General features: G+C 47.1%; 1 protein-coding gene across 1 annotated transcript; it reads right to left on the bottom strand.

Annotated features, from left to right (window-relative positions):
* Positions 1 to 5485: 5485 nt before the first annotated feature.
* Positions 5486 to 17865, bottom strand: RAB5IF (RAB5 interacting factor). Its single transcript, XM_073309851.2, has 4 exons — positions 17662 to 17865; positions 11822 to 11925; positions 8998 to 9127; positions 5486 to 7381 (listed from the first exon to the last, which is right to left on the bottom strand). Exons 1-4 carry the CDS (start codon positions 17794 to 17796, stop codon positions 7340 to 7342), a joined length of 411 nt encoding a protein of 136 aa, XP_073165952.2. The 5' UTR covers positions 17797 to 17865; the 3' UTR covers positions 5486 to 7339.
* Positions 17866 to 18932: the final 1067 nt, after the last annotated feature.

The following is an 18932-nucleotide window of genomic DNA, read 5'->3' as shown; positions in this document are numbered from 1 at the left end:
TAAGTGCTGTGTTCTAACCTGGCTTTGTCTCTCATTAATCCTGGCTGAGTCACTTAAACACTATGGGCTAAATTCATGTTTATGGGGCTCCTGAGTCCCAGTCCAGTGCTCTCTCCCGTAGGCCACACTACCTGATGTTACAGGAGTGATTCCTGCACTTATGGGGATGACTTTAAATACAGGGCAGGTCTCCATTGAATTTTGCAGTTTATTAATCTAGGGCATCAGTTGCTTTTGGAAACAAGACAGGGTCGAACATCCAGCTGCTTGGTCTTGAGGAAGTCACTTAAGTTAGCCACGTCTTGGTTTCTCCATCCTGAAATGGAACTGCTGCTGCTCTTTGCCCTTCTTTGTACACGGCTGTGTGATACTCAGATCACTGATGAGGTGCTCAGGATCATTTATTAATGGGGGATGCAAGTCTTCCATTGCTCAGCGGAGTTCAGTTTGTGCTCTTCAGTAGCCAGAGAATGTCTGGAAAGGCCCATCACAGCAAGAACTACATCTCTAACTGAGCTGTGACATTGTTCAAGGGCAGAAATGGGAGCAGGTTAGAAGCTTACCTGGCAAAGGTGCCAGCACTGAGCTGCAAATCCCAGGAAGGGAAATTTATAGCCTTATAGCTTCCTGCCCCCAGCCACCTCCCAGGCTGAACCAACACAGCTCATTGTATTGGCATTAGAAGCACAGCCAAACATGGGCCAGATACATCTCTGCTACAAAAGCAGTGAAGTCAATAGATTTACCCTGGGGTGAACCTACTGTAATCACGTGTTTACCTAAAGCAGAGCTATGCCATGGGGCAGTGTCTCACCGCCACCCTCTTGGTATGGTTGTTACTCACTGATAATGTGCCTGGCAATGCCACTTCCTCAGCACAGCTCCTTACTATATAATTTGCACGGACCAGGGCTGTTTGCTTTGCTGCTGGCTCGAAAATGCCACCCTGGAAGGGTTAATAGATTTTACACTTGGCTTTCCATCCCTGCAAATTTCCACATCCCAGCCAGCACGCTTGGCTGAGTGGGAGGAAGTCACCTGATTTCATCTCATGGCAGAAGCTCAGTTGGGCCCAGATGTCGGACACTCTCCTTCCCTCCCACCAACCATCTGCTGCCTTCTGCAGAGGCACAATCCCATGGCCATGCAACTGGCAGAGCGATTCATTCCTTTGGCCTAAAGACTCATCCCAGTTCCTGGCTGCGTTTATTAGGGCTGGCTTGAAGCTGGAATGCAGAGAGCCAGTCGGGGCTCGGGAGACTCACTTCCACAAACTCAGCATCTCATTCCTGCTGCCCACAGCTTGGTTGTCAGTAGCTGGAAAGGTCTTTATTCTCCCCTTAACTCTGCTTCCAGCTGAGGCAGTGTTGGCAGTGTGCTCCTGCCTGCAAGTCTCTGACATCAAGTGGCTGCTGGGTAGCGTGGCAGATAATATGGAACCAATAAATGTAAGTGCTCTGTAAATTTATACCACCTCTTGCTCCTGTGTTATAGGCCCAGGGTGCAGAATCAGGGACTGCTGACCTTCTGCTATTTGGAGTATAAAAATCCATCTCCCACTCAGACCCACTCCACTTTGTGTCACCACCACAAACAGTGCTGCCCTTTACAGACTGCCTTTCCCCAGAGAACCTCAGTGATACAAAGGAGACCATTAGGCTATGGCTACACTAGAGTTTACAGCCGCACCACTGTAAGCTCTCTAGTGCAGCTGCTCTAAGCTGACAGGAGAGAGCTCTCCCGTTGACATAATTAATCCACCCACAATGAGTGGCCATAGCTACGTTGGTGGGAGAAGCTCTCTCACCACCATAGTGCTGTCCACACTGGCGCTTAGGTTGATGTAACTTACGTCGCTCAAGGGGGATGGCTTATTCACCCCGCTGAGTCACATAAGTTATACTGGTTTCAGAGTAACAGCCGTGTTAGTCTGTATTCGCAAAAAGAAAAGGAGGACTTGTGGCACCTTAGAGACTAACCAATTTATTTGAGCATGAGCTTTCGTGAACTACAGCTCATTTCATCGGATGCATGCTGTGGAAACTGCAGAAGACATTATATACACAGAGACCATGAAACAATACCTCCTCCCACCCCACTCTCCTGCTGGTAATAGCTTATCTAAAGTGATCATCAAGTTGGGCCATTTCCAGCACAAATCCAGGCTTTCTCACCCTCCACCCCCCCACACACAAACTCACTCTCCTGCTGGTAATAGTTATACTAATAATAAGTTATACTAATGTAAGTGGCAGCGTAGACACAGCCTTAGCTCCATTTTCAAGGCACAGAGGCTAAGGCCAACATTTTCCAAACTGGGATTCTTAAAGGTGGGCACCTATCTAGAAGACACCAGACTCCCCAGAGGTGCTAAACAGTCGAGTTTTGCTGGGTTCTGCAGGTACTCTGTCAGGGAGCTAGGTGCTATTTATTTCATTTGACCATTCGGTGCCCAAACTGGCCTACAGTGACTGGCCTCAGTTCCACAGCCTCTGTTCCCACTTCTCCAGCCTCCCTCTCTACTCCAGCTTCTCCCCAGGCTCCTTTCCTGTCTCCACCACACCCTCCTACCTCTTCCTCCAACACCACACAGCTAGAACAGGGCTCCTGATTGCTCCTAAGCCCTCTGCATTGTTGTTAGCCGACGGCCAAGGATGTTTGGTGAGGTGCCAGCTATGCCCGTTTATACCATCCGTGACTTTAACCGCTAGGACACACTGTCCCTTCGCGGCGGGCAGCCCAGGCTAGGCTGACAGATGCCCCAAGGTCCTAACCACCCGTGACTTTAACTGCTAGAGCTCAGAGCTCCTTCGCAGCGGGCAGCCAGGATTGACTGACAGGTGCCCCAAGAGTTTGCCCCGTGGAGGCGGCACAACTCAACGCTAGGCTCTTAGTACTCTCACCTAATGGCCAGGCTTTAGAGCCAAAATGGCTGAGGTTCTTTAATTGTGTTGGCTGCTTTACAGTAAACCAGAGAAAACAAGTCAGGCTTATGCATAAATGGTTACCAAAATTTATTAAGCTAGATTCTAATCATGTGGTTACAAAATTGCTAGTGCCTACTTATTTAAATGTAGAGATGTTACACACACAAGCAAGTTACAAAACGGAAGCCACAATCCCAAAGAAAAGAAAAACAAAGTATAGAGCTCTATTTCAAAATATGTGTACACTAAAGATAGGAGATCAGGTGTGGGTGCTTCTTACCCTCCTTGCATCTCTCGATTCCAGCGGTGCCAAGCCAGGATCGGTCACTCAATTCCGCAGAAAGACGAATAAGGGACAAGGCGTAGAGACCCTCTTAGCTGCAGAAGCCTTGGGAGGCTGTCACTTATCTGACCAGCAGATAGATAGTGAAAAGCACTCAAAAATCATGGTGCTGTAGGTCCCCTACTTATACCTCTGTACTCCTTTATTCTCTTTCTCCTTTCTTATGCCAAATTGAGGCTGGTCTGTCGGGGTGACGCCAGCTTTCGCAAGAGTAGTTTACACTTGCAAGGGAGAGAAACAATAAGTTTTGACTACTGGACATTTCTTTTATCAGGGTAAATATTTTCCCACCTAGGATGTTGGTGTGTGTGCATCACGCTATTTAGTAGGGGCTAAGAGCCATGTCTGTCACAGGGCCTCTGCCTGCTGTGAGCTTAATCGTCGTATCTGTTCCCAGAGGCACATTGTAGCAGCACACCTGTGCTTTCACAGCTTCAAAGGCTGTGCTGGAATATATGTTAAGTGCCCTGTTCCGGCTTCCTCCTGTGTTTCCAGCAATGCTGGTCTGAGAGGGGGGGGGCTGGCTGTCTGGCTACAATTGTCAATCCACCAACCTCCTTGCTCGCCAGGCTCACATTCACGCGGTTATTTTTAAATCCTCTCTGTGCACAGATCCAGGCTGTTGTCAAACCTCTCCACAACAACATCTCGCTAACACATCTCTGCCTCACTCATCCTTAAATGAGCAGTCACCTGAGTTATTTACTACCTAGACTAGGATACGCCTCCGCCTCCTCCTCCTCCATCCAACTGCAGCAGCTGAAATCCGCTTCATTGCTGGCTACTCAGACCGTGCTGCTCTCCTCCACTGCCTCCTCATCACCTACTAAATCAGCGATAACATCCCTGACCTCTAAGACACTGCACAGTGCTGCCCAGCTTTCATATTGTTTCACTGACCAACATATGCTCTCTTTTCACTACTACTGCCCATCACCGAGCTCCTCCTTTTCCTTCTCCCACTCTGAGATTCATGATCTTTTCCAGGCTGTCCCCTATGCCCAGACTGACCCACCTTGCCCTGTGCTCCGGGCCACCACACTTCTTCCTTTAAATCTCTCCTGAATTCTCAAGACATACCCCACTTCCATCTCCCTCCACACCATCCTCTGGGTCACTCAGGGCATTCTTATCCATCTTTCAACTTTTGGGTGGTAAGCTTCTTGGGGAAGGCTTCTCCATCCTTACACCCTGAACTGCACCAAAAATGAGCTTTTAATAATCAAGAGTTGGCAATAGGACCTAGCAGGTCTGCCTTCTAGCTCTAACCATTGGAGAGCACTGCATCAAGACAGATTGCAGATACTGTCCCCAAGCATCTCCCCTTCTTGAAAGGAATAACCCTATCAATACATTTCAGTCCACTGGGGTTTGAACACACGGGACTGTATCTGTCTCAATCATGGTTGTATTTTTGCACATCATGTTTCTGTATCTATTTCACTTTGAAAAGTCAAACCAGAAGACTTCATAAAAATCCCTTCCTATGTTTACCTCACTTTTACCATGAGCATTCACTGGCCAGTTCTTGAGTGTTCCAAAGTCAGTTGCCATGTAAGGGTAATAGCATGGCTCTACCTCATTGGGGTGTTGTGAGGATACATACACTAGAGACTGGGAGGTGCTCTGGTACCAAAGTGATGGGGGCCAGATGAAGTACTTCAGATCTCACTCAGTCCAACAGCAAGGTAAGGAGATGGGCAGAGTCATTCTCTCCAGCTCCTATCTTCTCCACTCAGGATGATAAAAAGGGACAGTTCATGGGTCAACAATAGCTATGCACCAATTTACACTTCGCAAGTTTTACAGCAATGCACCGAGTCACAAAGAAAATGCACAAACCTGGGGCAAACTTACAGAGAACCCAGCCTGCAGGGCTCCCACAGCGCTTCTGTGCCCAGCTCCAAAGCGCCACCAGAGCTTGCCAACCACAGCACAAGAACCGGTATGCTACAGGGATGCAAGGCTTGCAGTGAGGGAAGTGGTCAGTTCTCGTTTCATTACCAGTGAAGATGAGCTTTTAAATCCCAGCGGCTGCCTTGCCCCTCTGGAGGGTATATGTCGACACAGATCTGAGACACAGATCCAAGAGACAAATTATACACCGTGGGCTCCAGATCAAGATTAGTGGTCACAAAACAGGGTATTAAAAAAGCCCCATGCTCCCAACATTCTGTAATACTCAGAAGACAGAGGATAGAAGCCACACAACTGGTTAGTCAGGTGACATTATTTAATAGATTGCTTTCAAGTATACAATGGTTTATTTTATTGATGGGTGGGGATAATTAAGGAAACGCACAAACTGATGATAGCAAAGAATAACTTAAAACTAGTGGACAGGTCATTTCTCAAAGGAAATTAATGCTTACAGCTGAGGAGGAGAAAATCATAGCAGGGTTTAAATCTTACACACACAAGAGAGCAGCATGTTTAGGAGTCTGCATGAGATCATTCACTTTTTAAGCTGGCAACTCAGACTGCAATAGCAGCAAGCCTCAGCTCCTCTTTTTCCACAGCTCGCAGGGACCTAGTAGTTAACCATCTCTCCCTTCCCAAAGTAGATATCCTCCCTATTAAAGTTTTGGGGGAAATGCATGGGAAACTTTCCTACTTTCCGCACTGAAAACTGTTATTTAGGTGCCTAACTTTATATGCAAACATAAGAATTCTGGGCTCTTGAGCTTTCAGAAGAGAGGGACAAGGAAACAATGTAGGATTTCAACAAGAGAATATTAAAAGTAGGTCAAGTTCTCATCATAAGGCAATCTTGGTACAAACCTTCCCCAAGTTTATGTGAACTATAGGTTAGAACAGCAGGGATGATTCTACAACCAAACCACATGGTGGCACTGCTTCCTGGAGATAACTGCGTAGGCAGCACTGTGCATGTTACTGCTGTCAATACAAGTTGTGAAAAGATATATACTTAAGCATTTTAGAGAAGTAAACAGCCCCCAGCTTACCTCTATGGCAACACTCAGGAGTAGCTCTAAACTGACGGGATAGCTCAGCAATATCTGGTTTAGATGGTGCTTTGCTCAGTATCATGAAGAGATCAACACTGAAATCTGGAGGCCATCTGCTCCTGGGAAAATGCCTCTTTTAAAAGAGTTCATAATTCTGCATCTATGACATTAGCTGCCTCAATTGTACTTATTTTTAGTCTCCTGCATTTGTCAATAAACAGAATTTGAACCCCGTTAACTTATATATACACCACAGAAAAAAATTAAGATTTTAAGCAGTTAAACTCAGACATTTAAAAGTATGCCTCTGGAATTATTTTGTCCGTCTAGACTACTGAACTCTGAGGTAGGCTCCGGGAACGGAGTTAGTAGCCCTCTGGGCTAGCAGAAACATGATGAAGGTCCTAAACATGATGAACACTGTTTACAAGTTAAACATTCCCAAAGCAGATGACTAACTCTCCCCAGCAAAATTATTTAAAAAATCCATGTTTTTAGCCAAGAGCATTTGAAAATTCTGGTGAACAAATGATTCTTAATTTAAAAAATATGGTAACAATAGTCATTTTACTCAAATAAATCACATCTTTAATTATCTTCAAAGAAGCCAAGGGCAATCATTGAACTCCATGTACTACTTGAATGCTGCAGTGTTCTCCACTGAAAGTAACTTAGTGACTGCTGTTTTAAAACTATGTCTGAAGGACAACAATGGAAGACAAGTCACAATTTAATGACAGATTTCATCCAGAGGGTGAGGTAACTTACACAAATTAAATTAATAGATTCACCCTTTAGCACACAGGAGGTTGTTACAGTTATTGAATAAAGTCATGGAAAAAGTTCAAAAGTTGAATAGTCTTGAACGGCTTTCAAAAATTGTGATGGCTTTTTAAAAAGTTCCAATAAGCAACACTTGTATAAAATCAAGACAGACTGGCTTCTCTGTTAGGGGAGCTGGGGCTGTTCCAGGCTCCTCGGACCACTGGTACAAAAAGGTGGCTGATTTTCATCTCCCACCAGTCCATTACAGGCTCTGATTTATTAAAATGTTCCTGGATTTATTGAAGACCGGAATGGGAGGCAAGGGCTGCAGGCTGTCAGTCGTAGTGGATGGCAGTGTAAAAGATTATCCAAACAACCTGAAGAGGGGACAAACAAGGAGAGAAAGTGAAGGTTAATCAAGCCCCTGTGGAAAAGTTTCAAACATTTACTGCCCTCCCTCTTATCACAAAAAAGGATGAATTTTTCCATGAGCCCTGCCAGTACTGTGAGTGGTGCTAAAGGCACAACCACAAACAGAATCCAAGCTGCAACTTCATGGGGCGAGTCATTTTTACCATCAAAAATCCCTCACTGTTCTCAACAAGAGGCCACTTTACTTGACAGGAAACTCAATTTCAACTTTGGGGCCACTGCAGACAGCTATAAGGAATGTCACATACCACAGACAAGTGCAGTCTGCCATCTGATTGGCTTGCCCCAGACTGAAGTGCCACCAAAGAATCTATGCAGCTTCAAAACAGCCGCAAATGGGATCACAGGTACTTTTTTTTTCAGGGGCGGGGGGGGGGGGGGGGGGAAGAGGTGCACAGAAGAAAAATTTTAAAAGTGCAGTATTACCAAGTCATAGCAAAGACCCTGAAAGATAAGAGCAGTGAATTCAATATAACACATGCCAATGCTCTAGATTACACCCTGATGGAAATGGGGAGCAGATTTTAAAAATAGTTGCACTGCCATCATCATAGAACCACAGGGTTAGAAGGGTCAAGTCAACCCCCCTGCCAAGATGCAGGATTTGTTGTGTCTACACCATCCAAGACAGATGGCTACCCAGCCTCCTTTTGAAAACCTCCAATGGAAGAGCTTCCACAACCTCCCCAGATAGTCTGTTCCATTGTCCTACTGTTCTTACAGTTAGGAAATGTTTCTTGAGATTTAATCTAAATCTGCTGTGGTTTGAACCCATTGCCTCTTGTCCTGCCCTCTGTGGCAAGAACAACTTTTCTCCATCTTTTTTATGGCAGCCTTTTCCATACTAAAGATACCTAGTTCCTACAGCCTTTGCTCATATGGCTGGCATTCCATCCCTATAGCTGGCATTCCATCCCTTTGATCTTTGCTGCTCACCTCTGGATCCTTTCCAGTTTCTCTACATTCTTTCTATACACTGGTGACCAAAACTGGACACTGTACTCCAGCCGAGGCCTAACCAGCACTGAGTAGAGCAGTATTATCACCTCCTGTGACTTGCAACCTAAAATTGCATTTGCTTCTTTTGCAACAGCATCACATTGCTGACTCGTGTTGAGGTTGTGATCCACCACAATCCCCAGATCCTTCTCAGCTGTGCTGCCGCCAAGCCAGTTATCCTTCTGTATTTGTGCATTGGGTTTTTCTTCCTTAAGCGTAACACCTTACATTTCTTTGTTGGATTCATTTTGTCGTCTACAGTCCAGTTTTACAATTTATCAAGATCCCTCTGAATTTTAACTCTATCCTCCAAAGTGTTGGCAACCTCCCCTAGCTTTGTGTCACCTGTATGCTGGAGAGGGGGAACACTCAGAATAAACTGACCTTACAACTGCTAACGTGCAGCCTTTCCCCTTGCTGTGAAGTTTCTGCCCCTTATCCCTCCCTTACCTAGGATTCCATGGTGCGTTCCTACTCACTCACATCTCATCTCATCACTACTACTCCACAGGCAGTAACTGGAACAATTGGAAAGGAAGCGGGGAGGAAGGGAGGGAATTACCAAAAACAGTGCAAACGATGTCATGAATCCTTCTTTCGTTAACTCCCATGTGCCTCCATACTCCTCCTCGTCTATCTGCTGAAAGCTACTAAAATAGAGGTATAGGACGCCAGCGTTGATCAGGCAGAATCTGGGGACAAAGATATTACAGGATAAAACCGTCTAATGATCTAATCAACATTACAGCCAAGGAGTAGGATGTTCTCCTCCTGTCCCCAGCTTGCTAGAGGCTTCAGTTCAAATTCTTCCGCCTTCTGGAAAGAAAGCATACAAGAGCGGACTCTCTCCAGTGCAGGGAATGTTAACTCTACCCACTTTTTCCCCAGCCTGTCAAGTGCTGGATCTACAAGTACATGTACAGTCTGGCTTCATATAGTTGTAGCAGGGAACAAGTTCTTATCCAAACCTAAGATTACCACCATCACACACTGACAGTAGAGCACAGATTTGTGGCCCTAGAGGCAGGGATTGGTTCTTAAATGCTCAGGAGATCACCAGCATAAAAGCTAAAACCCAAGGACTTAAATACACTATCAGCCTCTCTGTCTTAGCACCAGTTGAGTTTAGTAAAGTAAACCCAAGCCTAACAGAACTCATCTCACCCTAAAACACCCAGGGCCCAACCTGCTGTTTTCCTGGAACCGCACTTTATTGCCTCCTAAGCTAGTGTGAAGGGGGTCACTACAGCCAGGTACAGCACGGAGACAGGCATGGACAGGCCAGAGGGGGGATCTGATGTGGCCTGGGCACATTCTGTGCTTCTGGCAAGCGCTAAGGGCCACCACAGCTAGGGTGTAACTTCGGGCAACCATCAGCCTGTCCCAGAGATCACATAAGCTCCAGTGCAGAGTTAAATCTGGCCTCAAGAGACTCAGGATTGGGATAACCTGGGAAGTGAAAACTTGCCTTCAAACAGTGCACTTCTTGCAAGAAAAGTTGTGTGGGATGAAAGGATAAGGGTGGAAAAAGACTGGAGCTCTGTGCCAGATACACTCAGGACTCTTGCCTTCCATGTTGCTCTTAAAAGAGAACATGCACAACATTTGCCAGAGAACCTACAATAATCGTAGTTGCATTAAATGTTTCTGGCACATTAAGAAACTGTTAAACACAAGCTCCCCAGTGTGGAAGACTCCACTGTTCACCAAATATCAGCTTCAGTTACTTTTATAACCTTCCACACGAACTCATTTACACAAACAGATGGAAGACACACTAAAATAGTAAGTGAACAGAAGCAAGAACAGTGTATTTCTCATCTATTGTAACTGTAGTTTAGTTTTAACTATTTATAACAGGGACTGAAAAAACAGTTCTTCAGTGGTTAATATAAAGCTTTCCCTGGGGCTCTTACCCCTCAATTTCTGCAGAATTTAAGTAAATTTCCAGTAAAACAAAGTGTTTCTAGCCCTAAGAGTTGTGAAGATGATCTTCAAGATGCAAAACAATGTAGCATTTTCTTCCCGAGTCTGCAAACAGCCTCAATGTCTCTGCTGCTCAGAGCTTTCCCATGCGGTTTCACAATGGTATTAACAAGACTAGTCAGGTTCAGTGCTACTGTTATGAACCATGTGAGCAACAATGCAACTCTCCAAAATTGTATCAATGTCACACTGCTGCTGCTGGGAAAAATACGAGCACCAGCAGAAGCAGGAACTGGAGAAGACCGACCCACCCACGCCCTGCCCCATGGTCAAAAACAGTCTGAAAGTGTAGAGAACCAGAGACTACCTTCTCTCCCCCTTGCCTTCTTGCAGCACCTAAGATGTGCTGAGAGAGGGGAGGAGACAGAAAACTTCCCTTCCAGCACCTAGAGGGGAGTAAAGCTAAGTTTTCAAGACATCAACTAGTCACAGGCAGATAGAAATACAGAGTCCCCCATCAGAACTGAGGGACAGCACCCCATATAAAATCCTAGTACTACCCTGCTTCAACACCTAGAGCACCGCCCCTGGTGCCCCTCCCATCTTCTGCATTTACTTCTGTCTAGCAGGCTTTGTCCTTTAACTCATAGGTGGCTGGTAAATTTTCCAAACCCTGTTATAACATTTTAATTAATTAGTGTGCTCACTATAACACTGTGATATCTTTGCTAAAAAGGGAACAAGGATCCCATACATCTAGCCAGATTACAGGTTTTACTATATATATGCATGGATATAATTTTTCTTTTTAAAAAAAGTTAATTTTCGATGCCCCTTCCCCTTACAATGATATTAAAGGTACACGTTTTGGTAAAATAGTATCTCTCATGAGAGAACAGCAGAAGACCCCCAAGAATGATGTTTTGCTTGTTACAATTTACATTTTCTACTGTTTTGGAGACACTTTTTTGATTTCAAAAGGAATAAACACCCTTCGTGGGATTGTACAGAACACACTGTACAACAAGGGTACTCAACTGGATGCTGCAAACAATTATCGGGGTCATAACCACCCTGCCTTTCCCATACGGATCCCAGTTACACGGGACAGGGGGTCCCAGTATGGGGAAAAGTCATCATGGTATGGAAAATATTCAGAATCACTGCTCTAAAAGACAGAAGTTGGACATTTTTCCAGTAATTCCAAGAGGTTTTTAAAGCAAAAAAAGAACTATTCAGAATGGGGGATGGAGGGAAAGAGTTACAGGTACCAATTGGCTCATGAGGTCACATGATTTATCCTTTGGACTATGAAACAGTATTTAAAGGAAATGTCAGACTTTAATGCATTTCCAGCACCCCATTGCTTTGCTGTTTTAAAATGGCCTAGAGTTATTGTGACCTCCACATCTGAAAAAAAATAAATAAATACATGTCAGATAAGAGGAAAGAAACCTTACATTGCTATTCCCACAAATCCCTTCAGCGGAACTACGCCCCAGATGACTCCCAAAATAACTGCAATGATCTGTCGGAACCAGTAGATCACGTCTAAAAACTCATCCTGAAGAGAGAGAAAAAACAGCAAAGTTTGATATCTCACATATAATATCTAGTTTAGATAAAACATTTATAAGAACCCCTCATGCAACTAACTTGGAAAAAATCAAGGCACTGAACACAGATTGCTTTTCAAAAGAAAAAATATTTTAAGAAACTATAAAGTATCTGAAAGTATCTAATGGCAATAGATGGATCCCCCCCACCCCCTTTTCTAAGTTCTGGCTTCAGTTTACAGTTCTCCCACTAGTGGGACACACAGAGAACAGATATTTAGTCCATTTGTTTTAGAATTAGATACTAAAAATGTTCATAGCTCCAACTTTTCAGCTATTTATATTCTTTACCACTTGTAAAAGCCTACATCATTCTTGAATTCTTTCCCCATCACCCACAAACAACTGTTGCCAGCAAATCAGCACTCTCAAGCAACCACAAATGACAAACAGGTGTGTATGAATCATGGAGATAAAAAAACCATCATCAGCAAGGAAAGATTTTGATTTTGAGTCTCCACGGGACTGTTAAAAAAAAGGGGGGGGGGAATCAGTTATGAAAAAAGCATTGTTTAAAATTCAATTCTATTCCAAAGAGACTAAAAATGGCACCTACTGGTACGAAAACTGCATCCCATGTCTGTATTCAGAGTCATAGCTGAGTGACAGTAATGTGTAACTTTCTATTCCTGTTCTCCTTGTAGACTTTATGAAGCTATGAATGCTTGTATCCTATTCTGCCACATGCTTCAAATCAAAATTCAATTCTGCTCTCAAATACACCTTTGCAACTTCACTAAAGACAGGATGCACTACCATAACTTAATAAAAATTCTGTAGGCCAAATTCTGTCCTATGGGGTTGTAAAAGGTCGTTTGGTTTTCCACACTTCCCAGCATCTCAACTTGTTTGAAGCCAGTCAGGTGAAATAATGCAGTAACATCCTCTCTCCATGCACTGATATTATACTGAAGTCAATTTTTCCAAAAAGCTCAATATTTCTTATTCGAATGATGCAATCTTCATAATCAATTCACCTTCTATCATGTTCAGAGTATTTTTTTTTTTTTAAAAAAACATTTGCACACAGAAGAAAGATGCTCAGGTGACTCAACCGTGGCAGCATCCTCAGGAGCGCTAATGATTCCTTTGCCATGTTGGCAGTGGCACCTCAGAGAAGGCCTTTTATGTGCACGATGACGGACAGCACTGAAAACTCAAGCCATTGCCCTGCTGACTGCGCTGTTACCACAAAGCGCTCCGAGTCACAGCTTGTTTATAGCAAGAAATGCAAAAATGTCACAATTCTAGCTAAAAATCACAGCCCACATTCTTCCAAATGTATTGTTATTTTTTTTAAATTGCTAAAAAAAGTATCTGATTCAAATGGAAAAAATACTGATTTTTAATATAAAATGATACAAAGGCTTATTTTAATAGGAATGGGTAACATGCCTAAATTACATGGTTTTACAGGTTTTCTGTCATCTCCAAATACAACTTTACAAAAACAGAAAATAACTGCTCTCGGAGTTACAGCGGCAGCCCTGCATTATTTATGCTCTGCTCCCATTTGGAAGATCACAGCTCTGACTCTGCAAACACATATGCATGAACTTAATTTACACATGCAAGTAGTCCCAGTGACTTCAGTAGAACAATTTATGGTACATGTATCCATTTTGCAGAATCCAGGCCTTAATGAGTTGTTTTAATTAAAGCTTAATGAAAGAAAACCACAACCAATTATTGAGCAGTCATGACATTTATAATTGAAAAAATTTGCAGAAGAGTTAAGCCATGACAGCGTGACAGACACTCTGGCAGCATCAATTTAGCAGGTCTAGTGAAGACAAGCTCAGTTGATGAAAGAACGCTCTCCCATCAATTTCTGTATTCCACCTCAATGAGAGGCGGAAGCAATATCGGCGGGAGAGCATCTCCCCTCGACATAGTGTAGTGTGAACCCTGCAGTAAGTAGATCTAAGCTGCGTCAATTAAGTCACGCTACTAACATAACACAAATTGCGCAGCTTAGATTGACCGGCAGTGGTAGTGTAGACCTGCCCTCAGCCTCACCAGTTATGCTGTGCTACTCCCCAAATAGCCCACCTGGATGACCATCATCTTACAAGAGACAATCAAAGGAAACATCCAAATGTTTATTCCTCGTTTTGATTTTTGGATTGTGCAGGTAGAAATCTGATTTAAATTTAAAAACAGAGTCAATGAGCTGAATCCTGCTCTTAGGGCTTGTCTACACTACCCGCCGGTTTGGCAGGCAGCGATTGATCCAGCGGGGGTCAATCTAAAATCGACTGCGGAGCACTCTCCTGTCAACTCCGGTACTCCACTAGAATGAGGAGCGCAAGTGGAGTCGATGGGAGAGCGTCAGCTGTCAACTTACCGCAGTGAAGACACTGTGGTAAGTAGATCTAAGTACGTCGACTTCAGCTACGCTATTCACGTAGCTGAAGTTGCATATCTTAGATAGACCCCACGCGGTAGCGTAGACAAGCCCTTAGTTATCTTTGTATAATCCAGAGTCCACTGTGGTCAGTGTAGTTACTCTGGATTTATACTGGTGTAACAGAGCAGACTTTGGTCCTCTATAAATACGTAAGTTGTAGAACTCACACTGAACATTTGTAACCAGTTACATGCTAAGATCTGAACAACAGGAGCAAATAACCCTTTTAAACCAGTAGTCTAAACAAATGATTGACATAAAAGGGGTAACTGCACTGAGAATATGGAGTTGTATTCACTTGGGACACTCACAAGGTGACAGTAAGACTAGCCTGATGTACAGACAGAGCGCGAAGCAAAAGGAAGCTGGAGATCTACTTATATCAACGCCATAGTATCTGAGCACCTCACAGATAATAAGTTCATTCTCACAGCACTCCTGTGAGGTAGGAAGGTATTACTCTCATTTACTACAGATAGGGAATTAATGCAGAGAAAGATTAAATGACTTGTTTTACATAAAATTACAGGGGAACCGTCTATTTCTGTAGTAGAGGTGATATATATTACCAAATGAAACTCACCTAGCCTTAGGTCTGGTCTACAGTTTAAAAATTTGCCAGTACAGCTATGCCAGTCAGGAGTGCAACTTTTTCACCACTTCAACTGACATAGCTATATCCTAATGTAGACACAGGCCTACCAGCAAAGAAGCCCTTTTGCCTGTACAGACCACCCTGTTCAGGTAACTGGTTTAAGCTATACTGACAAAGCAACTTTTCCTAGTACATGCCATCTCTCCACTAGCAGGGTTTGCCAATATTCCACTACTGCAGCAAGCATTTTTAAGCCAAGACAAGTCCACCGCAAGCACTAGTGCAAAGGTGGGCAAACTACGGCCCGCGGGACCATTCTGCCCGGCCCCTGAGCCCCTTGCTGTGGAGGCTAGCCCCTGGCCGCCCCGCCGTCCCCCCTGGCTGCCCCCCCCCCACATCATGCCGCTGCACAGGCAGCGCTCTGGCCTGCCACTCCTGTCCAGCAGTGCAGCGGTGTGGCTGGCTCCAGCATGGTAAGGGGGTGGGGAGCGGGGTTGCATATGGGGTAGGGGGTCCCCAGAGGTAGTTGGATGGGGCAGAGGTTCTGGGACAGGGGGCGGGCAGTCAGGGAACAGGGGGAGTTGGATAGGGGGTGGCGTCCCGGGGGCGGGGACGGGGATAGGGGTCATGGCAGTCAGGGGACAGGGAGTAGGGGGGGTTAGGGAGGGGGTAGGGTCCCGGGGCAGCTGGGGGAGGGGGTTCTGGGACAGGGCAGTCAGGGGTCAAGGAGCAGGGGGGGTGGATGGGTCAGGGGTTCTGAGGGGGGCAGGAAGTGGAAGGGGATGGATAGGGGGCAGGGGCCAGGCTGTTTGGGGAGGCACAGCCTTCCCTACCCAGCCCTCCATACAGCTGCGCAATCCCAATGTGGCCCTTGTGCCAAAAAGTTTGCCCACCCCTGCACTAGAGGCTACATCTATGGTAGAAGTTTTCTGAAATCCACCCTCTGTTCTTTTAGCACTGCTGTAGCATTATCAGCACCAGTAGAAGGGCCAGTGTAGACTAGCCACTGACATTTTTTTTTACTAACATTGCATGCTTCAGAACTAGTCTAGACCACCATGCAATACTTAACACGTTCCCACATATGCCTCTCGTTGTGAAAGACATGGTGGGAGAGGTAATATCTTTTATTGAAAGATTTATTGCAACTTCTGTTGGTGAGAGAGACAAACTTTCAAGCCTCACAGAGTTCTTCTTCATGTCTGTGTGGTTCAAATGCTTGTCTCTCTTACCAACAGAAGTTGGTTCAATAAAAGATCTTACCTCACCCACCCTCTCTCTCTAATATCATAGGACTGATATGGCTACAACTACATCTCATTACAACAGACGTGTATGGAGAGATTTTCTTTTAACAATTTCCTTCCTTCCCTTTTTATGCATGCAAAACATGAGATTGCTTGTATGTGTGTGATGTTAGGTGCCCTATTCAGTAAGCATCCTCTACCTGCTTCTAGATCATTCTAAAATCTCAGCTTCCTCCCAGCTCACACCATTCATCAGACATGGCTCACTGATACAGGTAAGGACAGGTCTACACTTAAAATGGTGCAGCTGTGCCACTGTAGTGTTTAAGTGAAGATGCTGCTATGCCAATGGCAGAGCTTCTCCTGTCAACACAGTTAATCCACCTCCATGAGAGGTGGTAGTTATGTGGACAAAAGCCCTCCCATCGACAGCACTGGTTAGGTTGGTATAACTGCATCATTCAGGGCTGTGGACTTTTCACACCTCTGAGCAACGTAGTTATACCAATATAAGCTCAAAGCATAGACCCGGCCTAAATGAGCACAAATTAATTCATGGTGTCCTAAAGAGCAGGGTCGGTTGGAAAATGCCTTTAGCTGCTTCCATGGGAAGTTTTATAGCTCTAATTATTAAAGAAAAGTTACAAAATCAGCACATAGACTGTCTCCAACACAGAGCACTGCAATTTCACCTCAAGTCTCTGTGCCTTCGTCTCACCGGGAAGAAATGACTAGTCTGATTTCTGAAAAATACTCAAAATAGAGTTTCTGAGGATGTGCCAAAAAAAATGCCAGATTAAAAACAAACAAACAAAGGCTTCCCCAGCTCATGGGGCTACAAGTATCCTCAACCCGCCCAGCGCCCACGGGCGACCCCCAGCGGGCGGCAGCAGCAGCCCCCCCCCAACCCGCCCAGCGCCCACGGGCGACCCCCAGCGGGCTGCGGCAGCAGCCCCCCCCCCAACCCGCCCAGCGCCCAAGGGTGACCCCCAGCGGGCGGCGGCAGCAGGCCCCCCCCCCAACCCGCCCAGCGCCCACGGGCGACCCCCAGCGGGCGGCGGCAGCAGGCCCCCCCCCAACCCGCCCAGCGCCCACGGGCGACCCCCAGCGGGCTGCGGCAGCAGCCCCCCCCAACCCGCCCAGCGCCCACGGGCGACCCCCAGCGGGCGGCGGCAGCAGCCCCCCCCCCCACCCGCCCAGCGCCCACGGGCGACCCCCAGCGGGCGGCGGCGGCAGCCCCCCCAACCCGCCCAGCGCCCACGGGCGACCCCCAGCGGGCGGCGGCAGCAGCCCCCCCCCAACCCGCCCAGCGCCCACGGGCGACCCCCAGCGGGCGGCGGCAGCCCCCCCCAGCGCCCGTGGGGAGACGAGCACCGCCCCCTCTCTCCCCGCCCAGCCAGGCCGGGCCACCCCGCGCGGGCCCCGGCCGCACCTTGTCCTCCCAGGCGGAGTCGCTCCGCAGCGCCTTGCCCCACACCGAGCCGCGCAGCGCGCCGCCGCCGTTGGCCACCAGGTGCTGCTGCGGGTGCGACGGCGGCGGCTCTTCCTTCCGCCGGGCGCCGCTCATCTTCCCCAGGCCCCAGCACAGGCCGCCCCGCCACCCTCAGGCCCCGCGGTCACTGCAAGGGAAGCAGCGCACGTGACGGCCGGCTTTTGGGCTCAGCCAATCACACCAATCCCTGCCGGGGAGGGGAGGGGCGGGGCTGAAGCCGGACCGCCCCCTGTCGCACGATGGGGAGGGGCCGTCTCCTTCCCTACGGCAAGAGGGAGGGGTCATTCTGAAAAGCGTTGCTGCTATTCCCTGGAGGGTGGGACCTGAGAGACGAGCTGCAGAATGGGGCGGGGCTTCGGGAAAGAGCGGAGGGGACCTTCTGCCAGAGGGAGGAGGGGAGCTGCAGGGGCATAAGGGGCAGATCATAGAATATAATCATAGAATAGGGACCATAGGAGGTCATCTAGTCCAGCCCCCTTCTCAAAGCAGGACCAGTCCCCAGTTTTTGCCCCACCTTCCTAAATGGCCCCCTCAAGGATTGAACTAACAACCCTGGGTTTAGCAGGCCAATGCTCAAACCACTGAGCCCACAGTCCCTCCTGAGCTTCCCATGCTCTCTGATCCCTCCAGGGGAGCTGTACTCCACACTGGGGAGCTGCCCCCTCTGGGGTGGGGCGTAGCCACACGTTAACCCCCCACAGCAGCTTCTCAGATCACTACTACCTCTGCCAGCCTCTAGCGCCTCCCCTCCGCTCCCCTCCAAGCCTCAATTCAGGTAAGAACAGAAGATGGGCCATACTGGGTCAGACCAACGGTCCTTCTAGCCCAGTATCCTGTCTTCTGACAGTGTCCAATGCCAGGTGCCCCAGAGGGAATGAACAGAACAGGTAATCATCTAGTGATCCATCCCCTGTTGCCCATTCCCAGCTTCTGGCAAACAGAGGCTAGGGACATAGGTGCCGACTCCGTGGGTGCTCTGGGGCTGGAGCACCCATGGGCAAAAATTAACCCAGGGCAGCCAAGCTCCCCACTCCTTGCCTCCTTCTCCCCCTCCCCCCTCCCCCCGCCAGCATGCCATGTCCCCACTTCCCGCCATCTAACAGCTGTTTGGCAGTGCTTAGGACTTTCTGGGAGGGAGGTGGAGGAGCGGGGACACGGCACGCTCAGGGGAGGAGGTGGAGAAGAGGCAGGGCAGGGGCAGGGACTCGGGA

Source organism: Lepidochelys kempii, chromosome 13, assembly GCF_965140285.1.
Source record: "Lepidochelys kempii isolate rLepKem1 chromosome 13, rLepKem1.hap1, whole genome shotgun sequence".
NCBI lineage: Eukaryota > Metazoa > Chordata > Testudines > Cheloniidae > Lepidochelys > Lepidochelys kempii.
This window is presented reverse-complemented; position numbering and strand designations above follow the sequence as displayed.